Raw genomic sequence first — 21,160 nt, forward strand, 5'->3', positions numbered from 1 at the left:
CACTGAGGATGACAGCTTTGGCTCATCTCAGTGGGTTTGAGCTTGTCCAAGATCTTCTCCTCTATTCCTGCCCTAACGGATCTTGGGCTTGCTTAACAGAGCCCCCACAAGCATGTAAGCCATGCCCTACAATAAATCTTAATTGGATACTTCTCCCACCGGTTCTGATTCTGTGGTGGAACCCTGATCGAGGGGCTTCCGGCATAGAAGTAGATACTCTCTCAACTTATTTTCTCTGTGCTGCCTCCTTCTCTAATTTCATAATAGGTCTGCCCTCTTTGAGCTTTTAAAGGACAAATGGGAACGCTCTTCTAAATTTTTCTTTGGCTTCTTAAAGAAAACTATACTCCGGGAGCCTTCCATCTGGATATTCATGATGCTTCTCCGGTTCCTTTAGGGTGTTAATTCACTTAACGCACCACACGCCGGATGGCTGGCTTTCCCGTTTAACCATGCTCAGTTGGAAAAATCCCTATGGAGGTCCAGCGTGTACCCACAGAGAAGGTAGTAGAAAAGGTCTTCAGTCCCTCTTGCTATCTACTTATATTTGCTGGAATCCCCTCCCACACCCACTTCCTCTGATCTGCAGAGAAGGCTGGTGGGCCTAGTATGCGTTCGGCCACGGTGCGACTTTTTCACACGGTCAGATTTTCCCACGAAGCAAAATGTTCCAGATTCGGGGAACAATCTAGTGATCCAAGACTGCACTGTATTTTTCCTTCCCCATCAATCCACCTGAAGGCTCTGCTCACAGTACTCTGAATCTGTATCTATGAGAACCCGAATCCCCAGTCTTTTCTGCTGTTCTGTGCTGCCTCTTCAGTAAACGGCAGCACGATGCGGGGACTGGAAGTCCACACTCCACGGGGAAGGAAACAGCAGGCCAGTGTGAGAGACGGGCTTTTACAAAAACGACACTGTAACCTTGTCACTGAATCAAGGTTTGAGAGGCAACAAAACTGCCCGAGCCAAAAGTCCTGCCACGAGGAACCGCCTGTCCTGGAGCCAACAGGTGTTAACCCTCTGCCAAGAAAAAAAAAAATCCCTTAGTGGTCTTTTAAAATTTTTATTGTCTCTTTTAGCAGCTATGATAAAGCTGTTCAGAGGGCTGTGGGAGCTGAGACACCGGACAGTGAAGGCTGAGGTTCTGGTGACTAACATCAGATCTAGAGAATGGAGAACACTCAGGTGGTCCCGTGCAGTCTTTTTTTAAAACCTGCCTAATCCTTCTCTCCACCCACATTCCCACCCGCAAAGATGATCAGAGCTTTTCATTTAGTGATACAATCCTGTGACTAAATAAGGACGAAGATTTCCCCCAAGATCTTCCCCAGAGTGGTTCTCCTCCCATTCTTCAGAGCTAGTTTCAGCAGCCCACCCTGTGCAGCCTGGGGTCAGGCTGGGAGGGTCCTCCGGGTGAAAACCACCTCCATTCACCACGCCCGTTAACCACCGAGGCACTGAAGAGCCGAGACAGGAACCGAGACTTGGTAACTGAGACGGAAGACCTCCTAACCCCACCATTCCCCCTCCGCCCAAACGCGTCCTTGTCACTCGCGTTTAAGGCAGAGCTAAGGCCAAAGGTACAGTGTGGAAGCTGCTGTATGCGACCAGGGACGGGAGAACTAAAATGGACAAACTCCCCTATGCTCATGCTTGAAGGGGAGATGAACTTGAGAAATCAGTAAAAGCTGGGGTGCGTGGGCGGCTCGGTTGGTCAAGCATCTGAGTGCGCGGAGCCTGCTTCAGATTCTCTCTCTCTGCCCCTCCCCTGTTCATACTCTCTCTCACTCTCTCTCCAAATAAGTAAAATAAAAACAAAATTAAGTTCAAAAAAAAGAAAGAAGCAAAAGCAAAACTAAGTCTCATTCTCCTTCAAAGAACCTTTCTTTCTGGAGCTGTCCTGTGGTGGCCTTCGATAGGCCACGTTATTGTGCCCCACGGGGCCCCTCAATGTTCTGTCTCTAAAAGGTTACCAGGTGTTGGTCATGCTAAATTCAACATGAGTCGCTTACAAGCCAATACACGCTCTCCCCATAGGTCTTCCTCCGTGTTACAGGTAAAGAAACGGGGAGGCAGAGATGAAGTATTTTGCACGAATTTTTGCAGTGAAGCCAGGATGTTAACTAACGGGAGTCCACTGCCCGTGCGCGTCGCATTTCACAGCATCAAGTCTACAGCCAAGAGTTCTCCACGCCATGCTCATGCCTGCTGTGCAGGGAGACCAAGGAGCCCCGAACTCATGTAAACTGCTTCAGGCACACATCTAAATGCTCTTCTTCCGGAGGAGAAACCCAAGCTATTTGCAAAGGAGTCACTGACCTGAAAAAAGTTAAAAAGCACTGTATCTGAACAAGGAGTGGGAGGGGATCTTACATGACCCCTTTGTTCAAATATCAGGCTGAACAACCTGTAAATATCCTGGCTTTCAACAGCAAGTAGTCCTGTTACATAACAAGGGGCCTTATTTACCTTATTCTCCCAGGGGACACGCTGGCTTTGCACCTTCTTCTTTTAAGTACCTTTGATTCATTCATGTGAGCACAATGTTCCTTTACATCCCTCCCTCAGCAGCAAGCAGGTACCTCTTAACTCACGCTACACAGCCCTCAGAGCACCCAGGATTTGTAGATTCTAATCCACAATGAATTGAACTCCAGCTGCAGAATGTGAATCCAGCACTTGAAATCAGGTTCCTGATCCCAGTTGTTGACTTAAAGGCAGGTCTATCAAGTTCCTTGCATGCATTTCACCTTGCAAAGTATGTATCTAACTTATTCAATTTCTTATGTTCTTTGAATTACTTGTAATTTATGTATAATAAAACTCACTTTTTGGGGGGAAGGCATACAGTTTTCTGAGTTGGAACACACGCATAGATTCTTATAACTACCACCACACCAAGATATAAAACCATTCCAACAGCCAAAGAATTCCCTCATGACACTCATTTGCAGTCAGACCTATCCCCACTCCTAGCCCCTGGCAGCTACTGATCTATTTTCTGTCCCTGTAATTTCGCCCTTTTCAGAATATCCTAAAAGTAAAATCACCCCGTAAGTGACCTTTGGAAATGCATTTGTTTTACTTAGCAAAATATGTTCAGGTTGTTGCATCTGGACCCCCAACAATTTGCCCCCTTTATTTTTTTTATTTTATACCCCCCTTTTTGTTGCTGAGTAGTGTTCCACTATATGGATGTATCACTATTGGTTTATATATTCACCTAATGAGGGAAATCTGGGTTGTCTGAAGTTTTGAGGGATTACAAATAACGCTGCCATAGGTATATCTGTGCAAAGACTTTTTTGAGTAAATGTAAGTTTTCATTCTCAAGGGTAAGTAGCCAAATGTGGAATTGCTGAGTCATATAGTAAATGTACACTGAACTTTGTAAGAAACTGCCGAACTAGTTTCTAGGACAGCTATATCATTTTGCATTCCCACGAGCAACGCATGAGATGTTCTAAACCCTTGCCAGCTTTTTAATTTGCCAGGATTTTTAATTTTATCCTTTCTAATGGGTGTGTAATGGTACCTTATTGCAGTTTTAATGCACTTCCCTAAGTGTTCAAACTTGATTTAGTCTTTGCTAGCACTGTTAAGCAATTTTGTGCAACAGAAACTGAAGAAGCACATGGCAAGTCCACAAAAATATTAAAGCTGGCCAGTTCCCTATCAAAGACAAGGAAGCTAAGGTCTAGAGAGGGGAAGTGATAGGCCTCAAGTTTCAGACTGTGCTTTTCCTAACAGTTCTTTTTAAAAAATCATGGTAATATGAACAAACTCTCCAATTCCTGTAACTTCTTTAAATAAGACAAAACCAAACGATAAAAACACCGTTAAGCCCCACAAATAACTAATGCAATCCCATCCCGATACTGATCTGTAAATGGCCAAGCGGAACTCCCACACAGATACAGAACAGCAGGGGCTAGAGGTGTTGAGGCCTCAAGATGAGGTTTCTGAAAAGGTGCTCATGCTCCGTATGATGGCAAACATTCTGATCTTTAGATCTTAGCAGTGCAGAGGCTCCTTGGTCAATATACCAATTAGAAAAAGCAAAAGCAAAGGATAAATGCTTTTTTCCTTGATTTGGTTTTTGAGTGCACGAGCTTTCTTTTTTGTCTTCCTGAGGCAGGCCTGCACTGGCAGTATGCGGACAGTAAGCCCCTGACGATAAGGGACACCACTGCTGCAGCCAGTCACAGGACAGAAGAGAACAGAAGCTGGCAAATAGCTCTCCAGCGGGAGGGAGAATATACGTATCTGGCGAGTGTGTGGGAGCAGGCACTGGGCAGGCCCCTGAACCAGAACCCGCTGGGCGGTATGGCTCAGGCTCTGCTCACTGGCAGGGAGGGTGACTTCTGGTCTGCTCGCCCTACATAATACGATAATCAGAGCTGGGTGGCCACTCAAGGGCAGTCCTGTGATTGTCCAGCTCTTTCAGAGAGAAAGTAGAAAGATAAGGAAACCCTCCTGGCAGATCGGTAATCCAAGACAGCTTTGATCAGTAGCAAAGCACACGCACACTGTGATCTCTAGCTGCGGAACTCCTAAACCTTCCCAACTTGATGTGAACTCAGGAGGGAACGAGGGTGATGTTTATTGGACCCCAAGCATATACTGTTTCATCTAAATATGTACATAGGGGCGCCTGGGTGGCTCAGTCAGCTAAGCAGCTGACTCTTGATTTCACCTCAGGTCATGATCTCGCAGTTCCTGAGTGTGAGCCCGGCACTGGGCTTTGTGCTGACAGCTCAGAGCCTGGAGCCTGCTTTGGATCCTCTGTCCCCCTCTCTCTGCCCCTCCCCAAATTGCATGCTCTCTCTCTCTCTTTCAAAAATAAATAAATGTTTTAAAAAATTTTTAAATAAATACGTATGTAAAATCATGACATCTGGTAGATGCCATGCGCCACACGATGATTCTGCAGGGAAACCCGTCTGAGTTAAGAGGAACGTGCATAGTTACTACATCAGAGCTTTTTTAAAAAGTGGAGCCATTCCTTCAATGAACTCTTCTACGGAGAGCCAGTAGATGAAAGAAGTTAAGAGGTAAATTGCTCTGGATAAAGAAGCCCAGACAGCTCTGGTGCTCCCCCCTAGCCCCTGCCCCAATTCCCCATCTTTTCTTTCCTCCAACTCCACAGAGTCTCTAGAAAACGTCAGAAGACAATAAATGAAAACCCTGTCTTTAGTAATTAAATACCCAAAGGATGACAAGAAGTTATTCTGCTACAGTCCTTGCGAAGGATGGGTCACTTTCTCCACGCAGAACACATATGGACCCCAGACCCGCAGCAAGGTCACCCGCGTGCCACCCTCTGCTGTAAATGGGAACTGAAAACAGCCACAGTAAAGCTCCAGCCCGCTCAGGGCATTTCTCTGCAAGAACAAGTTTACCGGCTCCGCTGAAGGACGGAAAAGAGACGCCCTCGAGGCCACAACTGCAGGACGCATCCAGCCGCTGTGGAACGCTTGAGGGCAATGACTGTAGGGAAGCAGCCGCCATTAAGACCCTCAGTCTTCCCAAATGTGTCTGTGTTCTTGGTGTGTTTAAGTTCTTACCATGAGACGTCTGATCTGTCCCCAGCACATTCCACTCCGCTGGCAGCTTCAGGTGTCTGAATGCCAGGGCAACCTTCTCATCAAGGGAATTCACATCCCCAGATGGGGGTCCTGACCGGTCGAGGAAACGGGTGAAGTTCAGGGCCTGCTGGTTGCCGGCGCTGGCGGCCAGGAACTGGGCTGCATCGTACGCCTCATCCTGGACGAACCGGAAGTCTTGCTCGGCCACCACGAACACGGGAAGGCCGTCCTTGGAAGCACACAGCTGCACCCGCACGGTCTCACAGCAGTCGTGACCTGAAGAAAACACGTGTGGCAGAGAAGACAGTATGAGAGCCTTCCCAGTGCAAGGAAGACACCGCTGGGTCCTCTCTGCTCCTCCTGCACGAGACCCAAGTTCTCCTTCCTAAAAGAAACGCCTCCTTCCTCGGGGCTCTGACAGCAATCTTCCAAACTCCTGTACGCTCCATTTCTGGCTCGTTTTGTGAACTGTTATTTGCAACTATCAGTCAATTTCCTTACCACCAGCAAACAGCTCTGTCCCCTAGATGTACCCCCTAGAGCATAATGTTGGGCACTGAACAGTCACTGAGGATCTCGGTATGTTCTGAATTATGGCTGGTCGACTTGAACAGAGGAAAGGACGAAAGCTGAAGGATCTTACGAGGCCACGCAGGTCTGATACCAACCGAATGCAAGTAGATCTGGAAACGCAACAGGGAGAAAGCCACGCAGGAGGCTACATGGGAGGAATTTCACGCATTCTCCAGCGCTTGCCCTATTACCACCACAACACAATCAATCAAATGATGGAGCACTTTGAAAAGTACAAAACAACTTGATCTCATTTCACTGTTATTAGCACTTCAGGGCCTACGAAATAACTTCTCTCAGATACACTCTTCCCTGTACTGGAATGACATCAACCAAATCGCCTGGTTCACACAGGGATGATGCAATGCTGTGGCCAGAAGCCCAGCTCAGGGCAAGAAGCATGCCAGAGACTGGTGCCCACCGTCCAGACCTCGTGAGCTGCCACAGACACGCCACCCCAGAGCGCTCTGCTCCAGCAAGATCAGAGAGGTCTGACCACACTGTTTCTGTGGGTAAGGCCCTCCTGGAGAATCAGACTCTCTGCTGGACTTTCAGCCTCACAGAATTAAGTACGTACGACACGCAGAATATAATCACTGAAACGCACTATTTTCCCTCAACGTCCAAACACTGATCTCCACTGGCAAGAAGTATGCTCCTAACATTATCATTTTTCTCCCCTAAAATGTCTTTCTTATGAGAAAAACGGAAATGAAAATGGAGTCAGGTGTTTCTGCTCCATGAGTGATGCCACCTTGTGCTTCTCCTGACCAACCACAGGCACCTGCACACCCACAGTGTCCCTGCAGCCTCTCACACGCACTGCTTTTCCACAGTGGGAGCAAAGCCAAGGGAATCCCTCCACACGGTCCACAGGTGTGACTTTCCACACTGTGGCCACGGACCAGTAGAGGCTTCAGATGTGCACAGAACTAAGCTTTCTGCTGCTTTCGAAGGAGAAAACAGTCGGGGCACCTGGGGGGCTCAGTCGGTTAAGCATCCGACTTTGGCTCAGGTCACGATCTCAGAGCTCGTGAGTTCGAGCCCTGCGTTGGGCTCTGTGCTGACAGCTCAGAGCCTGGAACCTGCTTCAGATTCTGTGTCTCCCTTTCTCTGACCTTCCCCCATTCATGTGCGCGCGCTCTCTCTCTCTCTCTCTCTCTCTCTCTCAAAAATAAATAAACATGAAGAAAAAAAAGAGAGAGAACAGTAATTGTTTTTCCCATGTGAACAATGAGAATAATAAGTAAATTGATTTTCCACATACTACTCCGCAGGGGCCTCCTTAGGCCCTTTAACCTCATGACTAAAGAAATCTCTCACTGCTGTGTAATTTTAGGGCGGTAACAAGTTTCACGAACCAAGTACCTACTCTACACCAGGCACCAGACACGGCATTTTCTCTACATGACAAGTTTATGAGGGATGTACTATCCTCATGTGACAGATGACAAAAACAAGATTTCAAGAAACAATGTGACCAAGGTCACACAGATATTAAGAAGCAGAATCCATTATTCAAATGTGATGCCAAGGGATGTGGCCTATTATATCTGATGCAAGAGTTTGTCCCCGCCTGTGAGGAGCCTGATACTTGAATGACAGGCCTGTATCATGGCTAAGCAAGAATAACAGGCGCATTAGCCGCTGAGATCAGTGTCCACATAAACACAAAACTCCACCAGGTACACCTGCTGCCTTCCGAGCTGAATTCTTTATACCAAGGCCATAGGAAACAGGAGAATTGTCTGCCTGGGGATGTGTGCGTGTGTGTGTGCACACCCGTGTGTGTGTGGACACCCACATGTGTATTTCAATTCAATACATATGCTGAATCTATACATTCAACATATGAAATGAAAATCAGAAAAAAAAAAACAACTTAGCCTTTCTTTGAAGAGCAGCCAACCTAACGATATAAAACAACAATGTCAACACAAACAAGTCCACTGACTCAGGTAGGAGGTTTGGGGAATTTTCTGGCGGAAAGCGTATCTTTCAAACGGTTCCAGCGCATCTAACAGCTGGCTATGCCCCGAGCCCAGGGCACTGTGGTTACGAGGCGGACACGAGTAAGGTGAGGGTGTCAGCCCCTCCAGAGGTGTGCAGTCTATAAGGGGAATCAAACACGTGGCAGGGAACTGCAAAGGAAGTCAGAAGGGCGCGGGTTCTGGAAGACACTCGCACAGTGCAACTGGTGGGAGAGGAACAACACGTTTCGCGTGGGCAAGAGCAGGAAGACTTCACGAAGGAGGCGGCCATTCGGAAGGACCTTTTGGACAGGTACCCCGCTCTCGGCTCTGCAAGCCCGGGGTCCTCCAGTAGAGCCCTCAGCACCCGGACGGCCGGTGCCCATCTTCTCTTACCTAACAGACACTTCTAGAATACTTGCTATGTGCTCGAGTGTCTTCTCTGTGCTTTCCAAGTAACAGTTCATGTACTCCTCATAGCAACCCTACGCGGTAGATACTATTATTATACCCATTGACCAGATGCAGAAACCAAGGCACAAAAATATTAAGTAATCTGGCCAAGGTTATAAAGCTCCTCGGTGGCAGAATTAGAATTTGAGCCCACTTTCTGGCTCTAGAGTCTGCCCCTTCTCCCAAGTTTCTGAGTACAAGAAGACTGGAAGGGTACCATGGAAGAATCAGCAGGAAAGGAATAAAAACGCCAGAGACAATCTTAAGCCGTGTGACCTCAGATCACCTCTGCTTCTCCAGACCTCAACTTCTTCATTCACAGCACGAGGGAGTGGCCCCCACAGGCCCCAAGGTTTCCCCAGAGTTAGGGCCTGTAGATGTTACCAGGTGGAAGGTGGACAGGCAGAGAAAGTTAGCAAGAGATTCCAAGAAGAGAGAAGAGTTTGAAAAGCATAAAAATGGAAGCAGAAGTTAAGTTCAAGGGATGGAAATTACAGTTTCGAGAGGATATTAATTTGATCACATCTGGATGCTTAGTGACAGCACAGAACTGGGTTCAAACCTATTTTCCTTACTTTTTAGCTATGTGTCCTGAGGTAAATGACAATGTCTTTAATACTATTAAATCTAGACAGCCTGCGTGGCTCAGTGGGCTAAGTGTCCAACCCTTGATTTTGGCTCAGGTCACGATCTCAGAGTTATGAGACTGAGCCCCATGTTGGGCTCTACGCTGAGTATGGAGCCTGCATGGGATTCTCTCTCTCCTGTTTTCTCTCTCTCTCTCTCTCTCTCTCTCTCCCTCCCCCACTGATGCTCTGTCTCTCAAAATAAATAAGTAAACTTTAAAAATCTAGACAGTCTCCTGGTCTTATAAGCAAAGAGCTATAATTTAGAAGAGTTTTCTCAAATTCTTCAATACTATAACCAACCCAAAACGACATCATACCTAACCTAGATTCATTTTCAATTAAATAAGATAGATGTAACACTACGTATTTCAGTCGGAAGAATTAATTACTTTAAAGTAAGAACAGTGTGGTTCTCATTCATGAACCTCACCAATAATTACAGCATTTTCGACATATCCAGGATTAAGCTAATCTATACACTCCTCACAGCCCCTTGAGGTACATATGAATAACTGCCAATAAACACTAAAATCACAAGTTTCAAAGTTCAATGACGAAAATGTGAATAATTTGGGATCCAAACTGAATTCTGCCTTCAAAACTTAATCTTGCTTACAAGTGATCTTATACTAACTTAATAGACACTACCCAGATGAACAATCATTATTCGTTCTTACTGGTTTCCTTCCTCAAGCCTGTGCCAAGGTGAGAAATCCAAGCCTGAACCAGAAAGGGAGTTACAGCGCCACAGACACTAAATAGCGTCCACCGCCCCATAAACGCTCCTTCTGTCCAGACTCAGAGTTCACACCATGTTCCCGGCCTTCAACTACACACACACACACACACACACACACACACGCACGCACTCTCATGCCCACAGAAGAGGGTTTGCCTGAGTGCAAAAAAGCCACGGTGAAGCGACAACCTCACTCAGAACTGTGGAAGCACCCAAGGGCAAAGTGTTCGGAAATGTAACTGGAACTGCTAAACCACTGGTTTGCTCGGCTGGCAGAGGCTGGGGAGACCCTGAAGGCGGTCCACGAGTGTGTGTGTGTGTGTGTGCGCACGCACGTGTGTTTACTGGCAACTTTCTGCTGCTTTGGCAGAAGAAATCTGTTGGAAGGTGGTGGGTGGATGGGTGAATTACTGGCAGCTGTGCGTACACATTTTTGTGTAAAATAAAACCGTGTATCAGGGGAGGCAGAACATCAGAAAAGGCCATGAAACAGAAACCCAGGAGCAACTATCTGATTGTTCGCTTGACATTTTCCCTTCAGACATGAACTCACAATCTGAAGGACACTATGAATCATCCTGAGTAAAATGTGCCAGAAATCTGCAATTTGTTTGGTATGATTATAGGCTTCTTTTTCAAGGAGTAAAAGAGGAGTGGAGGGCTGAGGGTGTCCTGGATCGGCCTTTATTAATAACTTAAGAGTACACTGGGAGAGCTACTACCGCCCAAAAAGAAAGCGTCTCACCCTGCTGTCTGGAAACCCACCGCACAAGGCTGGCCGGCTACGCTCTCACATTAGTGTTTCCTATTATGCTCCAGTGGTTCTCAAGATTTGTTTTAAGTTTATTTATATTTTGAGACACATAGAGAGAAGGAGAACGTGAGCAGGGGAGAGGCAGAGAAAACATCTCAAGCAGGCTGCATGCTGCCAGTGCAGAGCCTGATGCGGGGCTCGAACCCAGGAACCGTGAGATCAGGACCTGAGCTGAAATAAAGAGTGGGACGCTTAACTGACTGAGCCACCCAGGCACCCCTCTCATTATTTTTTAAGCCCTTATAACCTTTCAGATAAAGCATTTGGGGCAAAAAAACCCCAGCATGTTAAAAAACAAAGGTTAGGGGCACGTGGGTGGCTCAGTCGGTTGGGTGTCCGGCTTTGGCTCATGTCATGATCTCAGTTCATGAGTTTGAGCCCCGTGTCAGGCTGTCTGCTGTCAGCTCAGAGCCCACTTCAGATATTCTGCCCCACCCCACCCCTGCCACTCACTCGTGTACTCTCTCTCAAAAATAAACAAACATTTAAAAACCAACAAAGTTTATACAATACAGACCAGCAATAAAACAATCCCCGCTACGCATGCCCGCACGCACACACACACGAAACGTCTTATTGCCATAAATTAGCTCTAGAGACACGACTATCTGCAGGGGCCTTTGTGCACACAAAATAAAAGTATTAACGATGCCCACACCTACACTGAAAAGACACGGGGATGGGAAACCACTTTCAACTTGATACAATCGTCACAATTTAACTTCTTTCTACATAAAAACAGAAGCTGCCGCAGAAAGATGAGTAGTGGGGTTTTCAGCTACTGCCATGATGTTTTTCTCCTTCCACTCAATTTCCTGGTAACAAAGAAGGAAAATAAGAATCACGAGTCCTTTTAAAAAGGGAAGTTCTGAGAAATTTACTAAGCTTCTCCTGAAGGAAGCAAGCCCAGAGAATTTAAAGAGGGGAAGAAGAGCGACAAACTGGTAAAGAAACACGGCCTGAGCTTCAATTCCATTTCTTTTTTTAATTTTTTTTTTTAACATTTATTTTTGAGACAGAGAGAGACAGAGCATGAACAGGGGAGGGTCCGAGACAGGAAGACACAGAATCCCAAGCAGGCTCCAGGCTCCGAGCGGCCAGCACAGAGCCCGACGCGGGGCTCGAACTCACGGACCATGAGATCATGACCTGAGCCGAAGTCGGACGCATAACTGACTGAGCCACCCAGGCGCCCCTTCAATTCCATTTCTAAAACCGCCTTCTGCATCTACCCCCACGATCAGGTCCAGTTCCTTTATGACGGAAAGCGCACAGTAAATTATGGGGCGGGGGGGGGGGGGGGGGGTCGGCCCCTGGCGGACTGAACCAGCGGTCCAGAAGTATGCTGGTGAAGGGCTGCCAGGTCAGACAGTATCAGGTGTGCCCTGCCCCACCCCCACCCCCACCCCGCTGTGGACGCGTTAGGTCACCCTGAACTAGTCACTCCACCCTGAAGCCCACCACCGCCGACCTTCCGGATTGTTCAGAAACATCAGAGATGGCCACGCACAAGGCACCCGCCCTGAGACAGGCTGGAAAAACTGGTAGTTACTGGTTTTTTTTTTTAGCTATTAAAAAACGTTCCTGTTTAGGTCACTCAGGAAAAGAAATTCCCCATACTCCACAAAGAGCTTCTGCGGCAAGACCCGGAACTAAAAGTTGCCTTTGGCTCCACAGAACTGAAAAGACAGAAGAGGGAGAATGCAGAACAAAAACACAGTAAGGACCTCCAAGCTGGGAGGCAACAAGGCTAATTAACTGCTAATGCTCCTCTTAAAAGCATCTAATTCCAACCTTTTTCAAGCTGGCAGATCGGGAGGTATGTGTGCTTCTGAGATTGGGAGAGCCTTCCTGCAGCCTCCTTATCACCGTATCACCCATACCCATGGAAACGAAATATTGCTACAGATAAACAACTCTGCTGAAGCATGACCCAAGAATTACTTCATTTCCTATTAAGCTAAAAGTGGCCCACATCCCATCCGGGCCTTCTCTTTTGAGGAGGGAACAACTGGGACTTTGTTTTACCAACCATCCCAAAAGGAACCCTGAAGGGCTTGCGGGACCAGACAAGCCCAGTCCCACCCGGGAGCACAATCTATGTTCTCAGAGAACGGCTGCGGCTGCGTTAAGCAGTCAATGGTGGAAAGATACAAAACTATTTCACTATTTCAGTTTGGCAGCGAGGTGTTTAAGAAGCGGTTACGTAGGGATAAAGAAAATTTTCAGTCTTCAGGATGAGGTGGAGCAAGCAAGGCACCGACTCCTAGTGTTTGCTGGTCGAATGGTAGGTGTGCAAATTGGTGGAAGAGAATTTTAGCAGAGTGGGGAAAAAACAGGAATTTCACCATGTACAGTTCTGGGGGGAAAGGGGCTGATTAATGCTAAAATCATGATCTACCATATCCTAGCCTATTACTCTAAGACGGTATTTCTCAGTGTTTCATTTACTGTCACCACCCCCCCCTACCACCACCACTGAAGTCTTTGTAGACGTTTTTCTCTATTTACCTGCCATCTAATGAAACTTTAATGCTACGGATATACCATATATTTGTACAGGTGTGTCTGTGCTTCTACATAAAGAGTACGATTTTTTGCCCCCCAGGAACCAATTTTCACCTCCTTGGTGGGGACATTGCCTCCCCCACAATGCATGTGGGCTCAGATTCTAGGGCTGTATCCACAGCTCCAAGGTGATGAAATACACAACTTCCACATAAGCATTACAACCGGGACAGTAGACAACAGAGATTTTTTTCCCTTCAAGTAGTTCTGTTTGTTTTTCCAGGATAGCAACTATATATACTGAACTAGCATTGGGACAGTAACTTTTTAAAGTTTTTTAAAATTTAGAATTGTACCCATCTAGAGAAAGCCTTATAGCAGGAACATTTTAGAAGAGGGAGACTGTTAAAAAGTGTCCAATAAAAGGTAACAGATATCTTGGCCAGAGAGGGAGGGTCCAGCACTCTCCAATTAGGCCGGTTTAAAGCCTACAACTTCTTTCCAAAGGTATAATTTGATTTGGCAACCTTGGACATCAGCTACTAGAGACAGGTTTTGGTTCACAACAAGTGAGAGACACATTGTGTTTTACGTGTAGGACGACTTACTAAGACCTGGGCTATAATCACTGATTTTTAATAAGCCTGAAAGGAATTCTGATCACAGCAAATAGATTTTTTTCCTTTTTATTGTTTTAATGTCAAGTTTACTATATATACTACTTTCCCTTTGATGAGTGAGAAAGAAAAATACAAGAGCTGAGTCAAATTTTAGGTCAGTGAATGCTTGTAGTTTTCCTGTCTAGTAAGAAACTTTGCCGCGAATTCTAAAAGTAAATAGACATGGTGAAAAAAGATTTCATTTTATGAGAGACCCTGCATCAAAGCCTTTCAGGAAAATAGTATATACAGCATCCACTAAACATCCTGCTCATTTTCTATTCTGAAATCATTGTCTGCTTGGTCTAAATTAACATGTCACTAATAAAAATGAACACAGTTAGACAGTACTCCATATCCCTCAAGAATTACCTTCCAAGGATACTCAGATTTCTTTACAATACTTAACCAGTCCTGCGTAAGACTTTTAAAGAAAAACCTCAGTTCCATCTCTAAAGGAAAATCAACATTTAGTTAAGATGGGATTTGGGGTTGGATTTGTTTCATACAAAGAAAAAAGAATGGAGATATTTTATTTCATTTATTACAAAGGCAATACCTTTTGTCTTTAGAGATGTATTTCCAGTTCAGGCTCTATTTCATAGCAAATTATATTCTTAAACCAGAAATTCGTATTTTGCATGTAATATTTTATTACCAACCTTGTCTGCGGCCGCCTGGGTGGCTCAGTTGGGTAAGCATCCGACTCTTGGTTTCGACTCAGGTCATGATGTCACAGTTCGTGGGTTTGAGCCCCGAGTCTGGCTTTGTGCCACCAAAGCGGAGCCTCCTTAGGATTTTCTTTCTGTCTCTCTCTCTCTCTCTCTCTCTCTCTCTCTCTCTCTCTGGCCCTCCCCCACTCACACCTGTTCTCTCTCTCTCAAAATAAATTTTTAAAAACTTAAAAAAAAAAACAGAAAAATATATGTTAAAAAATAAAAAATAAAGCCTGTTTGTCTAGTGTTAATTAAGCACTCAGATGGCTTTATTTTCAAAAGAAACAGCATTATTTTCAGTCTTCAAAATATTTTTATTAAAAATTACTATATATGTTTTTGTAACACACTCACTTGTAAAGCATTCAAACAATTCAAAGGCAAATAAAGTAGAAACCAAAGCCTCCACCTAACTGCCCCCTTCGATGTTACTACTTTTACTATACTGTATTTACTTTACGAAAAAAGGGGAATCATCATGTCCACAGCTTTTTGATGGTAGAAAGGCAAGAAAAGATTACTTTAAAATGCCTTTACAACTGGGGTGCCTGGCTCAGTCAGTTGAGCATCCGACTTTGGATGCTCAGGTCATGATCTCGTGGTTCGTGTGTTTGAGCCCCGCATCGGACTCTGTGCTGACAGCTCAGAGCCTGGAGCCCTCTTTGAATTCTGTATCTCTCTCTCTCTCTGCCCCGCCCCTGCTCTGTCTCGCTCTCAAAAATAAAAATAAACATAAAAAAAATTTTTTAATGCCTTTACAACTTATTTATATTTCTGAGAGAGATAGAGACACAGAAAGAGAGAGGCAGGCAGTCACAGTGGGAGAGGGGCAGAGAGAGAGGAAGACACAGAATCTGAAGCAGGCTCCAGGCTCCAAGATGTCAGCACAGAGCCTGACGCAGGGCTCAAACTCACGGACCGTGAGATCATGACCTGAGCTGAAGTCAGATGCTCAACCGACTAAGCCACCCAGGTGCCCTAAGCCTTTACAACTTATAATTAAACACACATATACAATTCATTCTAACCTTTCATTAGAAAACAAGCAAAAAAGTGAAAAAACAGAAAAAAAGGAAAATAATTTTCGTATCTGAAGTTAAAAAGCTTTTTTAAAGGAGCCAAGTTAGAAAGGTTTCTTTCTCTCTTCCATCCCCAAATAATGAAAGGTTAGAGACTAACATTAAGAAGTAGCTGCCTTTTGAAGGTCAATCAATCATCTGGTTTTAGTAAAAACTAAAATGTGACAAAACATTGACAGTGAAACATGCAGAGAACTCAAAGAAACATCAGAGCCAGCAATCTGGATGAAACATGACATTAAAAGCAAGAACAAGACACAAAGCTCTTTTTCTTCCCAGAGTGCACCCAACTGACGAGGCCCAGAGGAGCTGGTCTCACACAGGAGCAAAAAGGGTGCACAGACACCCCTCCCAGTAGCCGTTGCTGCATCTGGTAACCAGGATGCACAAAGCAAGCACTTTCCATGAAGAATCCTCACTACTCTGACATTGCCCGCAGCAGACAAGAAATCTGAGGCTGTCAATATAGCTCACTGAGGCCCAGAAATCACCATAGGTAGATACTGGAAAGAGAACACTGACTCCTGCCCTCAAGCCAAGAATTCAGTTCAAGAAGCCAGATCAAACTCCTTTTGCGTTTTTCAAAAGAAAGGGTGCAGGGGTTGTGTGTGCATGTGTATGTGTGTGCGTACACATGTGTGCACAACCTTTCTAGAAGAGCGGCTTCCGAGAATTGGGATGAATTCAAATACAGTAGAAAAGCGGTTCCAGCAAATGGTAGGGATTACTAACAGCCTTCCTAGCATACACCAACAAAACAGAAATCCACACCCTCACGAAGCTGACTTCAGCAAAGGCAAGTAGAAAATAAGTAAGATAAATGAAATATACATGTTAGAAGTTGGTAAGTGCAATGGAAAAAAAATCAGAAAAGGGCAAGAGGGAGTCCAGAGGGGAGGCCGCTGTATATTTTTATAAGGTGGACAGGGAAGGCCTCGCAGGGAAGGCCTCGTTGAGAAGGTGACAGCTCAGTAGAGAGCTGAAGGGAGGTAAGAAACAAGTCTAAGATGTCCCTAAAAACCGACTTAAGGCGGTTTAATTCTAGGCTAAAATATTCATGCCATGATATAAACAAGAGATTCAAATCTAACTCAAACCCCAAGATGTCCATCCCTACACGTCCACAAATGACTGCAGCAGATGTAGCAGCTGAACGGGAGGAGCTCCTGCATGCTGACCAGAGCAACAGGCTCCATTCAGGAGTCCCCTCTGCTTAAACAGTGAACAGAGCTTCTGAGTCACCAACCGGGGCCTCACTGCTACTGTGCATCCGTATCAAAGGTCCACGGGTTAGAGTGCAGCTTGCCATTCCGCCTGGCCTGCTTGTACAAGAGGGTCCTGTAGGGACTCGAAGCCTCTGTCACCTCTGCTGTGCTCGGGCACCTCTTGTCATCATCCTGAGTGAACTCAATGAGGAGAAGACCGTGCAGTCCAACTGGAGAGAGAAGGGGACAGGCGGTTGGGCCCGTAGGCCTGACCAGGAACACGGGAGGTGCCAGAGACCACAATTTACAGGAGGGGAGAGTTGATTAGTGGAAACTAGAGAAGGCAGGAACTAGGACTCCAGGCCCCATGCAAATGGGTCAGGGATGATTTCTGAGGATTTAAATCAAATTAGGAGAAAGCAGCAGAGTATAATATCCATTCTGGTTCGCTGGGGTCGGCAGGGTAAGGGTACTCAGAGTCGATAAGTGCACTAAAGGACACCCAGAGATGGATGTGGCTGGAAAAGAGGGGGACGGAGACATGTAAAGAGGTTTAGAGCCAAAGGCAAGGAGGTACCTGGGTGGTTCAGTCGGTTAAGTATCGACTTCGGCTCAGATCATGATCTCACAGCTCACGGGTTCGAGACCCAAGTCGGACTGTGCTGACAGCTTGGAGCCTGGAGCCTGCTTCGGATTCTGTGTCTCCCTCTCTCTGACCCTCCCCCACTTGTGCTCTCTCTCAAAAATAAACATTTAAAAATTTTAAAAAAGGAAGAAGAAGAACAACAACAACAACAACAACAACAACAACCACCACCAAAGGCAAGGGATGAAATGGTAACCAGAGTTCAGGAAGGAAGGTTGGAAATCAGTAAGGGTCTGGAACGAACTCAGAGCTCTGGGCTGTCGTACAAGTACAAGGGGCTTATGAAACTCAGGAAAATAAGCGTCCATCCTGATGTCAGTGCCTTGCCAGCGAAGGTACAAGAGCTGCCGGGCATATCCATCTCCCAGGGGCTGGACTTTGCTGGTACTTGGGACTGAGGACCGCAACTAGGATGCAGGGCTACATCCTTGATACCCCTGACCTTTCTCTTACAGCTACTGGCATCCTCCCCGTATCTACGGACACTCCTTCTTACACGTGCGCCAGTCAGGGACTGACGACTCTCCTTGCTGAGGACTGTTTCTCACACGTGGCAGGTGTTTAGCAAAGGTGACACTGGATGGCACCTGCTCCAGAGGGGACCTCAAGTTCCAGATAAGCCTTTCTGACACGATATACATCACAGGAACAAGATGTTTGGAGCTTTAGGTTACAGAGGAGGATACTTAATACGCTTTAAAGAAGAAATCAGTATCTATCCTGAACTCCTTGTTAAATTTTCAATCCCTAAAAATTTGCAGGGGTGGGGGCCGGGGGGGGGGGGGCAGATAGCCCTAGGAATTGTCAAGAATCTTTAAATTCTGTACTATATTTTTGAAAACCACTGCTGCCAAGCAGAAAGCTAAATACAGCTTTCAACTGTCATAAACCTCAGTTCTTAACTGTAGGATAATTTCCAGCAGGCAAGACTAGATATTAAAAGCCCTTGGTAAAGTAGTAGTTTTTTTACACCATCTATTTCAACACAGTGGAATTAGTGTTATATAAAAACACTGGGAAAAAGAAACATTTCAGGAAGAACTAAGTCTACTTTATTGTCTAAAGAACAAGTTAACTGTCAACACTTCTTAGGGGTTTACCCCTCAATGTGCCCTGTTTTGCATTCTGATGAAAAGTGGTCAATTGTTAACTGTGAAACAAGGCCAGTTAAGGAAATGAGCTCATCTCGGAACACACGTCGGCACACCTTTAGGTACTGCGATAGGTGAAGAGACAGCCATTTTTTCAGCTGTTTCCGGTGGAAGTAGCAAGGACTTTGTGACTTTGTAAAGAATTTTTAATGAGTAAATACTTTCCCCTTTGAATTCTGTTAAACAGTGATTAAACATGGTCCTTGTTCCACCATGAACCATAATTTGGAAAGTTTGGCTTTTATGAAAGATTCTTAGGTCCCTCTTAGATTCTAAGGCATATGTTACTTATCGTTCTACCTCTGCTTTTGCCCCTGTGACATTCAGCGTCAAATCTGCAGTCACAGCACGGTAGCCACGTGAGAACCTGAATCTTCCACATGTTTTACTTTCCCCCAAACCTCAATATTCTAATAAATTAATATTTTGGCTGATCCTAATTTTTATCTTTCAACTTATGACACCATTTTATTTTGCTAATTTCTAGTGAGTCTCAGATTTTCGTAGAATAAGCAATATATAAACAAAATGCTTTACCTTAATGTGTATTTAAAATAAAGATCTGACGAGAAAGAGTTCTGTCACCCTGATCCGTTCTTCCTCTTACTCCACACTAATGAACACAGAATAAGAGTGTTGGAGAATCAGGGATGCCTGCGTGTCTCTGTCAGTTGAGTATCCGACTTTGGCTCAGGTCATGATCTCAGGTTCATGAGTTCGAGCCCCACACCGGGCTGACTGCTATCAACTGGTCAGCATGGAGCTCGCTTTGGATCCTCTGTGCCCACCCACCCTTGCCCCTCCCCTGCTTGTGCTCTCTCTCTCTCTCTCTCTCTCTCAAAAACAAACAAATAAATAAACAAATAAAACAGTTTTTTTAAAAAAAAAGTATTTGAGAACCAGCAAAGGCCAGTGAAGATTCCACCCAGTACTTACCAGGAGCAATGGTCTCCAGCGTATCAGCACTGACCTTCCGTGTACTTGTGCAGTGATGGAGGGTGGAACCCGAAAATACCAAATAAAAAACTACATCATCCTCAACTTTGTCCTCCTCAGCCAGCAACACCGTAACCACACAGTCGCCCTAGGAAAGGAAAGACAGAGCAAGCCTGCATTAGTCAGGTTCCTCCTGGGAGTCTACCTTCACAAAACATCAAATTTAGGGAAAAATCAAATGTATCATTTCTAGTAAGGTTATACAAACATAAACACTGAGCACTTGTGTGCCAGGAAGAATTGTAGGCACTGAGAATACAAAATGATCTGAAAAGAAGACCTCTGTGCTCCTAAAAGCTTACTTTTCAGTGGAGGTGGTCAGACAAAGGAGAAAACTAACAAGGTAACATTTGGGATATTTACTTGATGAATGGGTATTAAAAAGAAAGGAATCCAACCAAAAGAATCCAAAAATAAGGCCGAGAGGATGGAGGAGGCATATTAAACAGTCACATCCCTGTGCCCAGAATGCCCCTTGCCCAGAGCAACAACTCTGAATTCTACACCCCAGACATCGCTGCCAAATCCACCCATTCTGCAACAAGGACAGTCTCCACTGAGCCTGCCTGGACGAGTGCAAAGAGCATTCGTCTGGGCTCTGGGCAAGTCTGGGTTTAAACTCCACCCACAAAGACTTGACTCAAATCCTCTAACCCTACTTTCCTTGTCTATACAAATGGAGATAATACATTCTCTTCCTCCAGCTAATATACGAAAACTCTTGGAACATATTCTGCTCTCAGCCTACGATAATATTCTTAATCTACATGGATGGGACGGTCACTTTTCTACTAATCTGTTTCCTGACCATCTGGAATCCCTACCCTTCTTTACCCAACCCTCCATCAAACCCTTGCAATCAGATCAGAAACTTGCCAGTACCGTTGCCATAACTCTGCAACCACTGAGAAGACATCTCTGTCATTTATTCACAAATATTCTTTCTAGTTTTTACAGGTTAGTTTTTTTAATTGAGGCTACTGTCTAAATTAAATATAATCTATAAAATACAGTCCTAATTACCATCTTCCCAATCATAAACATTATACAATTCATGTTGTCTCCATAAACAAAAGATTTTAAAGCACCGAGGTTTAAAGCACTGGGGTTTAGTATTATCTAAATCTTAATAATGCACTATGAAAAAAAAGAAAAACAATAATGCACTATGGAAAAACCAATTTAGAGAAAGCCAGGCTACAATAGGGGAGAGAATTCTCATGCCTTGCAGTATTTTTTTCTTTTCCATTTTAACACCAATGAAGTCTATTAGAGAACCATGCCACCCTGTGGCCACAATTTACCAAGCCTGGCAGCAAAACGGAGCAGCAGGTAGAGTTCCATTAAACACCGAAAACCAGAAATCATAACATCAAACTTAGGACCAAGCCTATTAACAGAAATGCTCCAATAGGTTGATTCTGGAAACAG

General features: G+C 45.2%; 1 protein-coding gene across 7 annotated transcripts in view; it reads right to left on the reverse strand.

The window, feature by feature from the left end:
* Window positions 1–21,160, reverse strand: part of AKAP13 (A-kinase anchoring protein 13) — a 335,984-nt gene that overhangs the window by 190,886 nt on the left and 123,938 nt on the right. For all 7 annotated transcript variants that reach the window (XM_042988121.1, XM_042988120.1, XM_042988117.1 and 4 more), the window contains exons 3-4: window positions 19,670–19,817; window positions 5,571–5,867 (exon numbers count right to left, since the gene is read on the reverse strand). In XM_042988121.1, the coding sequence (XP_042844055.1) occupies window positions 5,571–5,867; window positions 19,670–19,817 (445 nt within the window). The remainder of the gene's footprint in view (window positions 1–5,570; window positions 5,868–19,669; window positions 19,818–21,160) is intronic.

Source organism: Panthera tigris, chromosome B3 (assembly GCF_018350195.1).
Source record: "Panthera tigris isolate Pti1 chromosome B3, P.tigris_Pti1_mat1.1, whole genome shotgun sequence".
Taxonomy (NCBI): domain Eukaryota; kingdom Metazoa; phylum Chordata; class Mammalia; order Carnivora; family Felidae; genus Panthera; species Panthera tigris.